Source organism: Sturnira hondurensis, unplaced genomic scaffold, assembly GCF_014824575.4.
Source record: "Sturnira hondurensis isolate 20B ecotype Veracruz unplaced genomic scaffold, ASM1482457v3 Scaffold0014615, whole genome shotgun sequence".
NCBI lineage: Eukaryota > Metazoa > Chordata > Mammalia > Chiroptera > Phyllostomidae > Sturnira > Sturnira hondurensis.
The window spans coordinates 645,444-660,786 of NW_028087246.1; the positions used below are offsets into that span (position 1 = coordinate 645,444).

The following is a 15,343-nucleotide window of genomic DNA, read 5'->3' on the forward strand; positions in this document are numbered from 1 at the left end:
GGCCTGCAAACCACACGATTGTGGTTCGATTCCCAGTCAGGGCACATGCCTGGATTGCAGTCCAGTTCCCAGCAGGGCACTCACAAGAGGCAACCATACAATAATGTTTCTCTCCCTTTCTCCTTCCCTTCCCCTCTAATGATAAATAAATAAAATCTTTTTTAAAAAAAAGAATATTAACCACTGAAAGCAGAGTGAGAGGTGAAGCGCCTTGGACAAGTTCTACACATTCCAACTGGGGGAAGCTTTTATCACCAAGACTCTTAATCCCTGGAGGGAAGTGGGCCTCATTAAGTCCGAGTCTGAGCCTCCAACCAACCCTCTAAAACCTCGCTAATAAAGCTTTCTTTGTAATTCTTGTTTGGGGGTTCCGACTCCCCTGTGGGCATTGCCGGGTGCAAAGAAAGGGCTGAAGCAAGATGCTCAAGGAGGCGGAGCCTTGGCCTGCGCCTGTGGAGGCCACTGGTGGGCTGGGCAGCAATGCCCCGTTCGTCCACCTGCAGCTTCACGCTCTCTCACTAGGGGCCGGCAGAGACTCCGCTCGCTGCAGACTGTCGGAGCCAGAACAGTGCTCCAAAGAAGTCTCGGAAAACATTAAGCATACTTCTATGAAAGGTATATGTGCCACTGGCTTCATCGAATGCTAGACACAAAGACACTTCAGTGTTTCACTTTCTATGTCTGAAAATCAAGTTCAAGTGCAGGGTGGGCCAAAGGTGGGTTTTCAGTTGTGAGTATACGAAACAGTTTACTCTTGTATTAATGACTGTATTACTTTTCCTATGAGTAACTGTATTCCTGCTTTTGCCCTGCCTTGTATAAAAGGAATATATTTAACTATTTTTTAATACCTACATATTGGCTATGAACCATAAAAGAAAACGAGCTGTTGAAGGAGGTGGGACCCCCAAGGGGCACGTGGGGACGACTGCAGTCGGGCTGTCACAAGGGACTGAAGGAGCGAAGACTCGGTGCCGCGAACGTGAGAGCCGAGAGCAGGGACGGAGTGAACTGCCGTCCCTCGGTGCCCTGCCTGTCTTTCCAGCATTTAGTTACAGAAGCCGCCCCCACCCCACCCCACCCCCACCCCCACACACGTGTTGCTCTCTGTAAGGCAAACACAAAAGCAGGTCGCCTCTCCACACCCACCATTCCGGGGGCCCAGCAGAGGCAGGCAGCCCGGGAAAGAGAGACCATGGCCCCAGCCTAGTAACAACCTAGGTGACTGTGTGTGTCGGGGGGGCGGGGGGCACGTCTGTCACACCCATAGTGGAGATGACAATGTTCCTCTGTGTTTACAGAATGGCTTCAAGGGTCCCTCGTGGAACTTTTCCCAGAGAAGACGCAGGCCTGGTCTCCTGCGTTCACTCTGCCAGCTCAGCAGGTGACCAGCGGGAGCCCTGCCACTTCTACTTCGGGGCCCGCCGCCCCAGCCAGTTAAAAAAGGAAGAATGTCCAGCTCAACCTGAAAGTGTTCAGCCTTCCACAAAGCATGCCAGCCATTCCCATTTAGTTTTATTACCATCACCGACCCCTGAATGATAATTCTCCAACTGCCCAGCTGTGTCTTCCTATTTATAGCCCACCAAGACTGGTGCATTGTGGGGAATTAGAACGTGTCCTAGCCATGACTGTGAGCAAAGAGCAGGGAGCGAAGGAGAAGCTGAAAACAAAGAAACAGAGCGAAAACTGACAAAGCTAAATGCAATTTCAGAAACCAGCTGTCAAACGCTTCTGATAAATTTAGGAAATGTTTCATTTCATGGCTTTAACTAGAGATGCAAACATGTCCCATGTATTATCAGTTAGAGCCCTTAGATTATAAGTAATAGAAACAAACTTGGCTTAAGCAAAAAGGAGGTAGTCATTATATAAAAGGATGTTTCGAACAAACTCAAGGTCAATGCACAGTCGCCTGGGAGAGGGCGGGCCTTGGGAGAGGAAATGCTCTCACGACTGGCCACAATGTTCCCTCTCCAGCTCTCATCTGGTCCACATGGTAGCAATGGCCACCCCACACTGAGTTGTTCTTCCAGGAACAGCCACCTGCCGAGCCAGTGACCTAGACTTGCCAGGGGTCCAGCCGTGGTCAGGTGGCCAGCCCAGCAGAGCCAGAGCTGCCAGGACACACCTCAGGGAGACTTCGGTGGAAGGAGGGAACGAACCCACAGTTCCCAGGAAGACAGGCAGCCCATTACCCAACCTTTGCACAAAAGCACTGCATGGCTGGCCGAGCAGTTCTGCTTTGAGACAGATGTGATGGAACTAGAGAGGGGGTTCAAGAAGAAGAGAGCAGGAGGTGAAGGTTCTGTGGTCCGAACAAGGTGGGGGGTGCCTGCAATCGGGTTCCTCGTCACTAGAGCTACAGAGATGGAGCTGTTAGCGCTGGTCCATCTGCACGACTTCTTCTACCTGTCTGTGCACGCACATACACCATACGTGCAAATAATCATGTTTTACACACAGCTGAGTCATCTCCTTTTGTCCGCACTTTTTACATTGTCAACAACTGTTTCCTGGCCGTGAAACACTGTGGTGCATCATCACTTTGCATGGTCCCACGTATGCCGACTTCTAAAATGCTGCTAGTGTGCGTGCATTATTTTTCATAGTGGGCAAAGAAATGGTTTAGGACAAAGCCCAATTTCCTTGTATTCTGGGGGAAAGCAGCAGAATAGTACTGAATAGAGACCTACCTTCTGTACTAAAAGCTTTATTTGGGTGTGACTTGCCTGGTAGAATTCATCCAAGGAGAAAGAAAGGGAACATTTACGAAGCTCCTACTAGGTGCCAGGTTGTGAGAGAGGAACTGTAGAAGTGAGCAATTTTGTCTCCATGGGAGCCTCTATCCCATGTGTTGATGGTGGGGCTGTTGACTATGGTGTCCTGCAGCACATGACCTGGACTTAGCCAATCGCAGTCCCCTGGATGCACTGATTGGTCCAGGAGGTGGGTGCGCATCCCTAGTAAGGCCCATCAGAGGCCTTCCTCCGGGACTGGTATAAAGAGGCCCTCTCTTTGCTGGGGTTGATAACCTGGGGCAGCTAACCTGGGGCACTGGATCTGGAGCAGCTATCAGCCATCGGGCAGGCCTTGTGACAACCCCATGTGTGGAAGGAGGGGGACACAGAGCAAAAGCACAGCCAAGATGTCAAGACATGGCAAGAGAAAGACCCTGGCTTTCTGTGCCTAAAGCATTTCTTCTTCCTCATCTCCCAGGTGTGTGAGCCAATGGTTACTTGATTTTTCTTGTCGACATTACTGGGCATTTTCTTTCCATCACCTACAACCAAGAGTTCTAACTGACACAGGCACAGAAAGAGAATTTGGTCCTCCCAGCAGTCCCAAGGGAAAGCTGTTAGCATCCAAATTTTAAGACAGAAAACCTGAGGCGCGGAAGGAAAACAACGTGCTGAAATTCAGCAGCTTGTGTGAGCCTGAGGTCTGACCACAAGCTCCCTTCCATTACTCAAGCACAGCGTGGGGATGGTGGACGCACCTACTCCACTGGGTACAACCGCTGGAGGTGGGACCACACGGGGCTCTGAATGCAAAGGGCAGGTGGGCTGAAGACCCAGCACAGAACCCTTGGAGCTGTCCGGGCCTCTGCTGTCCACCATCTGGGGGCAACAGCCAAGCTGGCAGCTCCCAAAAGCCAACAAAGCATCGTGAGCTCTGAGGAGGAACACGTTTGGGGGGCCCCTGGGTCAAATGCAGGGGAGGGACCGTGTTTGCTCAGCTGGTGACTTGCACAGACTTCTCAACACCCTCTCGATTTCTGTTCCTGAGATCACAGCTTTGCCACAGATGCTCCTTCCCCAGCACTGCCTCCAAAGTTTTGCCAAGGCCAAAGCTTTTACCTTCTACACCCCAGGGGCCTGCAGGTTGGGAAGAGCCCAAGTACACATGATCTGTAGGAACCAAATGATGAATGAGGGAGCCAGAGGGACAGCTGGGGAGGCAACCTCAGTGAGTGACAACAGGAGACCGTGTGGCGCAGAGGCTGTGACCCAGGCCCAGCCAGCCCTGAGCTGAGGCCTGATTCCAGAACAGTCTGACCTTTGTGGTCCTCTGGCCCCCAGCTCTGAAATGAGAAGCCTGGACTAGATTATCCTAGTCGCCAGGGTCACGCCCAACACAGGTGTTCTGTGACCATGGTCTCCACGTCTGCCAGTTCAGGAGAGGAAGAGACGAGAGTCTGGAGGGGATCTGTGGGCAGTGAGAGGCGAGGCCAGTTTCTCTGCAGCGGGGCAGGGACTCGTGGCTGCAGAGACCCCTGGGAAGAGCACCCAAAGCCCTGTCTAGCCTGGACAGAAGACAGGACTTGGCTGAAGTCTCGCCCTCAGAAAACAGGACGCCAGCACTCCCCTGTTTCTGGAATGGCCAAAGGTAGACACCAAGAAGAAGGACAGTCCTCTCCACCCTCCGCTCCTGTGGGACCAGCTTAGATGCGCTGAGAGCAGATCACAGAAGCTGGGCTAACGCCCCGCGCCTTCAGCCCTCAAGTTGCCCCCAAGTTATTCTAACACCAGCCACTCTGAGGCATCTAGAGGCCGTTCAATAGACTCAGACACGTGAGGCATGGCATTCCCTTTCCTCTGGGGCTCCATCTTCACCACGGAAGAAACCACCTGGCCTTGAGACTTTTCTCCCAAAACAGAAACAGTCTCATTGCCCACAGGGGATCCCATGGGCTGAAAAAGTGTCAATCTATGGGCCTGCTGAGATTCAGGGATATATCTGTACTTAAAAAATTCTGCCTGTGGTTTCAGGGTTCAAGGGTCAAAAGGCCCATTTTTGGACTGCTTGGGAGGAGGGGTCCACAGGCACAGGGTAAGACCCTGTGTTTAATTGTTCGAGGTTTTGGTTTTTTTTTTACTATTTTTAAATGCTTACTATAAAAATGAAAACATTTGCATATATAAAAAGTATAAAATTATAAAACCACCAAAACTTTGCACCCACAAATATCTACTATGAATACTTCAGGGACCATCCTTCCAGATTTCTCAGTATGTACACGGCTTTACCTAAATGGGGTCGTCCGACCCACACTGGCTTTCGGTCTACTTTCTGGGCTTCTCCCCCGGCAGAGCTGAGGCTCACCAGCCCCTTATATTATTTAGAAAGACAGAACTGTAGGTTAAATATCCAAACAGTGCTCTAGAGAGGCCAAAGCCATTCGTACTCCAGGGGACTATAAATTTGAGGGTCCTCTCGGGGACACTCCCCCCCCAAGCTCGGGATGTCAGGATACACATACCTCACGGAAGCTGAGCTTGCCGTCGAAGTCCTCGTCCACCTCCTTGATCATCTTCTTCAGGCCCAGGTGGGTCTGGGGGGCCCCCAGCTTCTCCATCATCAGCTTCAGCTCCATCAGGTCAATGAAGCCATCCCGGCCGGAGTCGTACCTGCAGAGTCAAAGGAAGGACATCAATGAGGGACGGCCAGGGCAAGGGAACACTCGTCACTCCCCCACACAGTGAGTCCTTAGTCTCATTTATTGAAAAACGACTCAAATACCTCCTGCTTTGCAGCATCCTGACCGCCGCATCAGAAGGGACCCGCCCCCTCTCCTCAAAACACCTTCGGGCTCTGCATGCTGTGATTCCTAGAGGGTCTTGTACTGTGTGTTTGTTTTCACGTCTCAACTCCACAACTGGGCCATAGTTTCTTGAGGATGAGAAATATTCCTGTTTACCTCCCCCCCATTTCCGTCAATAAACATCAACTGATCCTCCCGATGCTGGACCCAGAGGAGCTGCAGGGACACGCCCCACACGCCCACTGTCTTTACACAGAGCAACGAGAGCCTCTCCTAGTGGCCCCTTGCCCCCATCCCACTGACCCCTCCTCCAGTCCCTGTCCCCCCGTCTCCCGCTCCTGCTTCCTGCCCCTGCACCCTTGAGGCTCTGACTCAGGCCTGGCCCTTGCACTCTGGTCCTACGCTTTGCCTTCTGGCTCACCCGTCCAGTCTCTGGGGCTGAGTGGTCACTTCTGTGTGAGTGACAGCGGAGAGGCTCTGCCCTCTTGGCCAAGTTTTAACCACAGAGCCACACCTTTGCTGGCTGCCCCTCTGCCCCCAGCCACCCCATGTGGGGGTCCAGCCCTGCCCTACACTCCTAAATGTCTGGGTCAGCACAGTAGGTCTTTCTTTCTTTTTCTTTCATTTCTCTTTTTCTTTCTTTTCTTTTTTCCTTTCCTTCTAGAGAGAGGGAAAGGGGGAGATAAAGAGAGGGAGAGAAACATCAATCGGATCCCTCTCGCATGCCCCAACTAGGGACCTGGCCCTGCACCCCAGGCATGTGCCCTGATGGAAAATCGAACTGGCGATGTTTCGGTTTGCGGATGACCCCCCCAACCCACTAAGCCACACTAGTCGTGGCCCAATAGGACCTTCTTTAGCCTTCTGTCCTCTGCTTTCTCCTGACCACTCCATCCCCTTCTGCACACACTTGCGCCATTGCAGCGTCTTCTCACAGATTCTGTGGCCTCCTTCCAGTCCGTGTGACTTCCTACTACCCAGAGTTCCCTTGTTGCTCAGGTACGAACCCCTCACTTTTAAAAAACAAATCCATTCATAATCGCCAAACAGTGAAAACAACCTACGTGTCCACCGATGAATGAACAGAGAAGCAGAATGTGATATATCCATACAATGGGAAGTGGCATATTTCTACGATAGAAGGTTATTTGCAATGAAAGGGAGTGAAATTCTGATACATGCTATGATATGGATGAGCCCTGACAATATTATGTTAAGGTTAAAATAAGGCAGGCACGAATACGAACCCTGCACCATTCCATTTACAGAGGCATCTAGCATTCAGAGACAGGAAGTAGAATGGCGGTTACCAGGGAGTGGGGGCGGGGGAGGAGTTACTGGTCCATGAGCTGGAGCTTCGGTCTGGGAGAAAAAAAGGGTTCAGGAGACGGGTGGCTGTGATGGTTGCACAACAATGTGAGGGTGCAGCTCATAATTAAGATGGTCAATTCTACACATATTTTATTGCTTAAACAAGTAAGTAATCACGTCCAGTTTCTTCACTATCTAGCTCACCCTTCCCCCGACCTGGCAATAAATGTCCACCACTGTTGGGAGCCATACCACCGCCCACGGGGAGATACAGCCTGCAGGCACCAGGAATCTGTCTCTGTGGGCTGGTGGTACTGGGAGGCTCACGTGGCTGGCCTGGAGATGAGGCCCGTTCTTCCCAATGTGCTCTGTTCCAGCCAGCATGGCCAACCAATGCCACGCCCCAACCCAGAACACACAACCCACACAGCCCTGACTCTCCACAGTGGTCTTACTGTACACCAGAGCTCGGGGAGCTGCCCCGTCCTCCCCAGCCCTCCAACAGCACCCACAGTCTGCCCGCCTCCGGCCCCCGGTGACGTCACCCTCCCACTGCAGGGCATTTTCCAACCCCAGCTGCTGTGGCTCTCACTAGCACGGCCTGCTCGCTGGGAAAAAGCACAGTGCAAGATGCTAGCGGATGCGGAGACCCCTGGATCGGCGGTCGAGCTCCGAGGACTCAGAGGGACAACACAGGTGCTCCGGGTCTGGAAACGAGCAAGGTGCCTCTGGGTTTCCAGGAAGCGGGCAGGGCAGGTGAACCACAGAGGGACCAGTCCCAACCCAGTGCTACCGAGGATGGTTTGTGAGCACGTAAAGGAGGAGGCAAGGACGCCAAGGGTTCACTAAAAGTAATTCAGGGACGGGCCATATTTACTTGGCCTTTACTTCTTTTTAAAATATCAGCTTTTTGGAGATATAACATGCATAGCATAAAATTCACTCTTTTAATTTCCACAGTTTCAGTGGTTTTTAGCATATTCACAAGGTTGTGCAGCCACCATCACTGTTTAATTCCAGAACATTTTCACCACCCCAGAAAGAAATCTGTACGCTTATTCCCCACTCTCCTCTCCCTGACTCCGCCTCCTAGCAACTGCTGGTTTGTTTTCTGTTCCTTGGTGTTTGCCTCTTCTGGACATTCCACGTAAATGGAATCAAACCACACGTGGCCTTTGGTGTCTGGCTCCTTTCACTTAGCACACTGTTTTCAAGGCTCACCCATGTATCAACCAGTACTTTATTCCTTTTTATTTATTGCCCCAAAGTGCCCTGTTGTATAAACACGCTGTTTTCTTTCCCCACTCACCCGTCGGTAAACATTTGAGTAGTTTTCCCCTTTGGTTGTTACGAACGACGCTGCTGTAACCCCCACGCACACGTGTCTGTGCGGACATGCGTTTTCGTTTCCCCTGGGTGTGCGCCCAGGAGGGGAACCGCTGGGTCATACGCTCATTTGCTTTGGAAACAAGGTTTTCCAGCTGGTCCAGCAGAAAGCCATGGCTGACCTGTTGTGTCTGCCAGGGTGAGCCAGGCCCGTGTAAGGCTTCGGAGGGGAAGAGAAGCAGGTGTAGATGCCTGTATAATTGGGTGGACTGGCTGGTAGCTGTAGGTCAACCTGGGGGGGGGGGGCCCAGCTCTCTGGTGACACAAACTTGGGGCAGAAGCCAGGCCCCCAAGGTCTCAGCAAGCTGGCGACGTCCAGGGGTGAAAGAGAACAGGGAAGAACACGTGCGTGGGCCCGAACACGGGATCACCGTGTTATCCAGCAACCCCACCTCTGGGAATAATCCCGAAAGGACTGAAAGCAGGGCCTCGAGTGTGTTCACGGCGGCTTCCTTCACAACAGTCCGGAGTGAAAGCAACCCAAGGGCTCACCGATGGGTGAGCAGATAAACAGAATGTGGTGTGTGTGCGCAGTGGGACGTGATTCGGCTTTAGGAAGAGAGAAAACTCTGGCACACGGACAGATACTGTGGGATTCCACTTACCCGAGGTGCCCGAAGAGTCGCACTCACAGAGACAGAGTGGAACGGGGTGGGGAGCGGGCAGGGAGGAGGGGGCGTTGTTATTTCGGCCTGACTATTATCTGAGTCCCAGTTTTGCAGGATGAAAGAGCCCTGGAGACGGAGGTGGCGATGGCTGCTCTGTGACGTGAACGCACCTAATGCCGGCGAACTGGACACTCACTTCAAAGTGGGTAAGACAGTAAAATGTAGACCTTATCACCGTCTTTTAAGAAAGGCAAGGTCCCGAAACTAGGTCCCCCGAACCCGCTTCTCCACTGCAGGTTGGAGGGCCAGAGGCTGGGGACCCGTATGAGGGTGTGTGGGGATTCGCAGGACTGCAGGGGGTGTGGGGGCGGCCCGAAGACCCTCAGGGGAAATCGTGATGGCAAGGACAAAAAGTTCCGAATCCTGGACAAAGGGGGCTCCCAGTCCACACCCCCGACAGTCTGTTCCCCTCCAGGCTGACCCCACACACGGGGGACATGGGCCTGGTCCGTGGGGAGCATCCAGGAAGGTGAACGGCCTCTCAGGCCCCTGCCAGGATTACAGTAGAAGGAAGCAGGAGTATCTGCCCCGGGAAGCAGGGAGCTGTCTCCAGCTTACACTATGCGCTTCCACTTCCCGGGAGCCCTCCCGGAGGCTGGCCAGCGCGGGGGCTGGTCGTGGCCGGCACAGGACGGCTCTAGCCACCACAAGGAAGAGCTTCTGGCAAAAACAGGCAACTAGAAGGAGACCTGAGAAAGGAGAGCTCTTACAAATAGGCCGCAGGGACAGTCTCTGTTACAGGGAGTCGGTCTCAGTCAAGGTAAACAGGCTTCTTTGGTGTGGAACTTTCCAGAGCCTTCCATGCGGTCATGTGTCTGAGATACACTGGAGAGAAACAGCACACAGACTTGCCTGACAACACAGTTCTGCGCGTCTGGGGAATTTCCACCCGAGGAGGGGCGCCTGGCAACCCGGTGCTCCACGGAGAACACTTGGGGAAACACGTCCCAGGGCCATTGCAGAAAGGCGGCTGGTTAGGCGACCACGACAGCTGCCTCCGTGTGGAAATTGGGATGAAACGTCCGCCACGCACTGCTCAGTGCACAGTGCCCGGCCGGGCAACCTGTGCCAAGGAGGGGACTGAGCGATGAAGGATGGTGCGTTCAAGGTGGGGGCGGGGGTGGGGGGGGACACGCGTGGCACAGGCGCCAAGAGGGCTATGGTCTGAATGCAGAAAAGAAAGGAAGGAAAGAGAAGGCAGGAAGGGAGCAGCCACAGAGCTTAGATGAAAAGACTGGGCAGGGCCCAGGAAGAGAAGGTAAATTGGGGCGAGGGTGGAGATAAGAAAGGTCGGGGAACAAGGCAGGAATCTGTCCTCGTGGGGGCAGGGGTGGGTAGGGGGGGACCAGGGTTCCCGTCACCTCACCTGCAGGGACAAGGCCGCCCCAGCACAAAGGGGCTGTGGAACAGAGGCCACGTGTGGGGAGGGGCTTGGAGACGTTACTTCTTGTATTTTTCATCTGGGTTTCTGATTGAGGGGAGCCGGGTTTAGGAAACGTTTCCTTCAGGCCCTCAAGCCTGTAACATTCTCCAGGCCTATGTCAGAAAGGGCCTCGGCCAAGCCTGGGAACGGGTTAAAGGAAATGCAATTTCTTTAACTGGGCGGGAAAGTTTGGCTGGACCCCTGCTTCCCGCCTGGATGCAGAAGCTACCACCCGGAGGGCAGATCCCAGACAGAGAAAGGGGCCAAAGCTGCAGCTGGGGCAGCCCCGTGGGTGTCCTGCTGGGAGCCACCAGCTTGGCACAGGAATAGACGGTGTGCACACAAAGAGGGGACATCTCCGAGGCCAAGAAAGACAGGGACGAAAGGGGTCATGAGCCAGCCACCGCTTCCCTCCCAGGGACTCAGCAGAGGCAGCTTTCTCGTGCCCCTGCGGGAAGCACGGGCCAAGTGCCATCTCTGTAAGTCCTGGCAGGACTATAGAGCGGCCACATCGGTGGCATCTGCACCCCTCCCCGTGGAGCTGGGACTGAGAATTCAAACCGTCTATGGGGGTTTGTCTGTAGTCCCTTCTTCCTTCAGGGCCAGCATCTGTAAGAGGCAGGAAAACCTCCCCGCTGGCCCCTCACTGCTCGCTCTGCTCTTCTGAAAGCATCGGGACGACAGACGTGTGAGGTGCGCACAGCGGGGTTCGCAGCGCCCTGTACCCCAAACCGGCCTGCTCTGCAGTTCACAGCCCAGCCTCCTATACAGTCCCCTTCAGCCTGACAAGCCCTGTGAAGAACTGGTGACAGCTGTCTGCATTCACCGTTTCACTGAGAGCCGACTGAGGGCCCGGCCCTGTGCTGACTCACCTCCCTTAGCTCCACAGTGCTGTGACGTGGTGGTTACTCACCCCACTGGACACACGGAACCGCCGAGGCAGGCAACAAAGCCAGCTCCCGTGGGCCAGGACGAACCTGGGAACTCCCGAGCAGGAGCGTGGCTTTCCACGGGTGCAGGGGACGCAAGAACGGTCACTGACTGGGTTTACACCACGTGCCCCTCAACGCAGAGGGGGCCGGGGCATCCTGGACGCGCCAATGGACAGAACACTGCTATCTCTGTGAGATTTACACCTTCTACAATTCATCTCTGGGGCCTTCGGCAGACGCACTGGGACCCATGCCGCTCAGTCCTGAACGTGAAAGATGCTGATTTTGGTCTTAAAGCATCCCACGTTGGACCGCCCAAACGTGCCAAGTCACTCATTTGTGGCCAAGATGATACTGGCGCTGCCATCTTGCAAACATTTGGACAAAGTCTCACCAGCCAAGCTCTTCACACCAACTGTAACTGATTTAAACCCCCAACACTCCTCTGAGGGATATAGCACCATTTGGCTGACGAAGAAACCAGGCGCATCGAGGTCAGCCAGCCCCATCGAGGTCAGCCAGCCCAAGGTCCTGAGGAGGAGTGAGGTGAACGAGGAGAGGCTCCATCAGGAGGCCCGAGACTGCAGCCCGACCCTGGAGCTGGGAGACACGGCCCCCAGAGGTAGGTTCTGGGGAAGGAAGATTCGCTGCCCGGTTGCCACCCCCACCCCCTCTGCCCCAGGGACAGTTAACCAAGATGGAGACAAGTTAGCCAAAGCTAAGGCAGAGAGAAGTTTGCTGGGGAGTCAGGGGTCAAAAAGGTAAAGGCCTTTCTGAAGGTTGTAAGACTTCCTACGTCAGGACCACATCCCATCATGGGCGTGGCTGCAGCCCCCCCCCCACCCCCCACCGCAGCAGAGGTGCCAGGAGCTGGCCCAGGGGGGTAAATGATCATCTTCCTCAAGACGCTCAGAGCCCCTCTCCCCAAGCAACTGCAGACAGAAGCCCCTTTAGACAAGGGGCCATCTGTAACCCACAGATCTTATTCCAAACTTCTGGGCCCCCGTGGGAAAGGCGCACGCCATCAGATATGTTGTCTTTCTTCCAGAAAACCCTTCTGCTGTCTGCCCCCAAGGAAACGCTGTCACCTTCCCTGCAACTTGGAACCCAGCCCCGAGAAAAAGGACCAGCACCCAGAAGACCCTGCCCAGGTCACGCCCACCTGCACTGCCCAGCTGGCAGGGCCACCTGCCAGGCATCTCCCCCTGGAGACAGATGGCACTTCCCAGCGCTGGGATGTGCCACCGGGTCCCAGGGGAGCCTGGAAGGCCTGGAGAGGGAGGGGGCCCGCCCAGTGAGGCCCCACAGGGTCCCGGTCCTCGGCCTGTCTGGGGCTCACTCTCTCTCTGCAAGCCTGGCCTCAACCTGCATTCACACCAACCCCCCCAACCCCATGTCAAACTACAGGGTCCAGCAGAAGGGAGGCCTGCTTGAGTGTGGTCCGTAGGGTAATAGTATGTGTATAATAATCTATAGTTTTAATGTGAACATTTCACCTAAAACGTCACATGGTGTGCTTGAGTGTGATATTGGTATGTTACAGAATTACATGCTTATGTCTTTGTAATAAAAGATTCTGCAATAAAAAGGGGTGTTATTTGCCAGACCCTGTATGTTCTTTTCCTCCCTGTAGTTTACATCTTTCAACTGCCCGCAGGCATACTGGAGTTACCTTAAGCCCTTGCCTGCCCACTACGAACATCTCAGCGCCTTCTTTCCGAGAATTTAAATTAAACCCAGATTTCTCACATTAAGACAACCCAGGATATTAAGGAAAAACTAGGTGCAATCCCAAGACCCCCCGCTGCCCTGCCTTTGTTTGTCTCCTGCCGCTTCCCTCCAGTCCTCCTCTGGGTTGGTGATCTTTTCTCATGTTTTTGCTTTAAAATGTCCTCGGACCCTGTCATATTCGTACTCCCTAGAACTTGTCAGGGAGACTTAAATCCCCATTGGACCCCTGGAGATGTCCCTGCAGACACAGGCCAGGGTTTGAGCCCAGCCCTGCCACTCACTGGGGAGAGGCCTGGGCTGGAGGCACTCAGAGGCCAGCCTCGCCTGCAAGGTGGGAGAGCTGCCACCGGAGACAGCACACCTGCACCGTCCTGCACCCGGGGAGCCCGAAGCCAAGGAGCAGAGGGGGGTTGTTTCTAAAAGCCATGAACAGGACGCAGACAGCTTCCAGGGCTCCTGCTCTGAACAGCTGCCCACACACAGCTGGGCCTTGGGTTCCACGGCCTCGGCATGCTGGAGGGAGCCCACATCCACAGCTTGCTGTGGCGGCTGGTGCTGAATCTCCATAAGCCCAGCCCGGCCAGTGTGAGCAGGGCAGGTCTGCTTCAGAGGGCTCACTCCTATGGGTTGGGGCCAGCACTGGCTGGTGGGGTGGGGTGAACGGGGACAGGCTGTGGGTACCATGATGTGGGAAAGCTCTGGCCACAGGGGCCCCGCTGGCGCCTACTCCTCCCCGCCCCCCCCCCCGAAGGCCCACTAGCGAGGGGGCAAGGGCCGGTCTCCAGGGTATGCCCGGAGCTGTCCCCTCCTCTTCCCACGAACCACTTCCCTCTCGGCTTCCAGTGGGCCGAGCCCCTGGGTTTTCTTGGTTTTCACTGCACCAGAATAATCTTGCCTTAAAGGAAAAAAGTAGCTGCCAGCCTTTGTCTGCCTGTGGCTTGGCCATCAGAAACTCTCCAGGCATCCCTCAGAGCAGGGCCTCTCAGGAGGACAGCAGTGCCCCAAAAAAATGCCTCAGTGTTGGGGGGACTGCCCCCACCTCAGACCCCACTGGGGCACCGGGATACCCTGCTTTTCTTTAGAAAGGCCTTGCAAGGGAGTCATGCATTTCAAACAGGCAGGGGCTGGCCATTCAGAGTGTGGTCCCTGGACCAGCCCAGCCAGAGATGGTTAGAAATGCAGCCTCCCAGGCCCTGCCCCACACCTGATGGATCAGAGCTGCATTCGTATAAGGTCCTCTGCGGTGCCCAGGCTCTTCCAAGCAGAAGGAAGGCACTGTGCCAGGCTACCCCAGAGCAGACGGCCTTTTCTGGGATCCTCCCCCTTCTTCCCGTGAGTGTCCCTAACGGGGCCTATCTACATGAGCCTCGGGACTCCCCAAGGGCACAGGAATGCCCTTCCTCCTTCAGACCCCGCTGGCTGCCCATTCTCTGAGGTTCCAGTTTCCACGCCTTGGTGCGGACCCTCCCCAGCTGTCAAGTCACCTGCTGCTCCTCCCCTCCTTCAGCCCTCCCTGTCTGCTGCAGGCTGGGAATCCAGGTCTCCAAGTGTGTCACCCCTGCAGGCGAAGTGAGAGCACGCAGTGCGCAGTGAGGCTCCGAGGGAGGGCTGGGCTGGGGGACTCTGCGGAGTGAAGTACAAAAGCCTGAGCCCAGAGTCTTTGATTTCCAATCAGGCTGCTGGAACGAGCTCCACTCACTCTCTCACCCACCACCTGGCTCCCAGCTACCCGTACCACCTCTCCTCTTGGGAGCAGAAGGGAAGCACAAAGGCCAGTCCCAGCGGGGAGGCAGGGGTACAAAGAGACCGTTGAGCTGTGATAAGGCCGGAACTTGGGCAGAGCCAGAGTGGAAGGAGGCGTCTGGGACAGAGGAGCGAACGTGCTGAGCGGGAGCCCCATGGCCAGGCCGGTCCAGAGCGGCCGGATGTCCCAGAAAAGGTCAGGAGCCTGCTCCCACAAAGCATTCTGGAAGAGTGGTGTCTGCCTAAAAGCAACAGGGGGCGACCCCCAAAGAGTCCGGGGCAGCGATGTAAATCAGATAGCTGTTTCGGAAAGACCACTCAGCGCAGCGTGCAGGATGGATTTTTCTGGGCGGTGGTGGGTGAACAGATTAAGGCAGGGGCCCAGGTGGAGAGCGGGCACAGTCCTAGCCACAGAGGGACTCAGGGGGCAATGGTGAGGTGGGGCTTGCCCCGGGCGCAGGTGAACACCAGCTTCACCTGTTCTGCAGCAGCCAGTGCCGTGGGGGCTCACTTCCGGCCAGTTCCTTCCTTTTCTGGTAAAAGGCCAACCTCTTGGCAGGCTGCAGGAGACCAGGGGAGTTTGGGTCCCACCCCAACCCTCAAC

The 15,343-nt window shown here is 55.0% G+C and overlaps 2 protein-coding genes across 2 annotated transcripts in view; one reads left to right on the plus strand and one right to left on the minus strand.

Moving 5' to 3' along the window:
- Positions 1-15,343, minus strand: part of EFHD1 (EF-hand domain family member D1) — a 38,729-nt gene that overhangs the window by 11,279 nt on the left and 12,107 nt on the right. Inside the window, exon 2 of the mRNA XM_037063511.1 lies at positions 5,264-5,411. Coding sequence (XP_036919406.1) covers positions 5,264-5,411 — 148 coding nt within the window. The remainder of the gene's footprint in view (positions 1-5,263; positions 5,412-15,343) is intronic.
- On the plus strand, positions 10,456-12,732 carry LOC118999142 (AP2-associated protein kinase 1-like). The gene is made up of 2 exons (XM_037063510.1): positions 10,456-11,887; positions 12,314-12,732. The coding sequence occupies exons 1-2, from the start codon at positions 11,542-11,544 to the stop codon at positions 12,697-12,699; spliced, it is 732 nt and encodes a 243-aa protein (XP_036919405.1). The 5' UTR covers positions 10,456-11,541; the 3' UTR covers positions 12,700-12,732.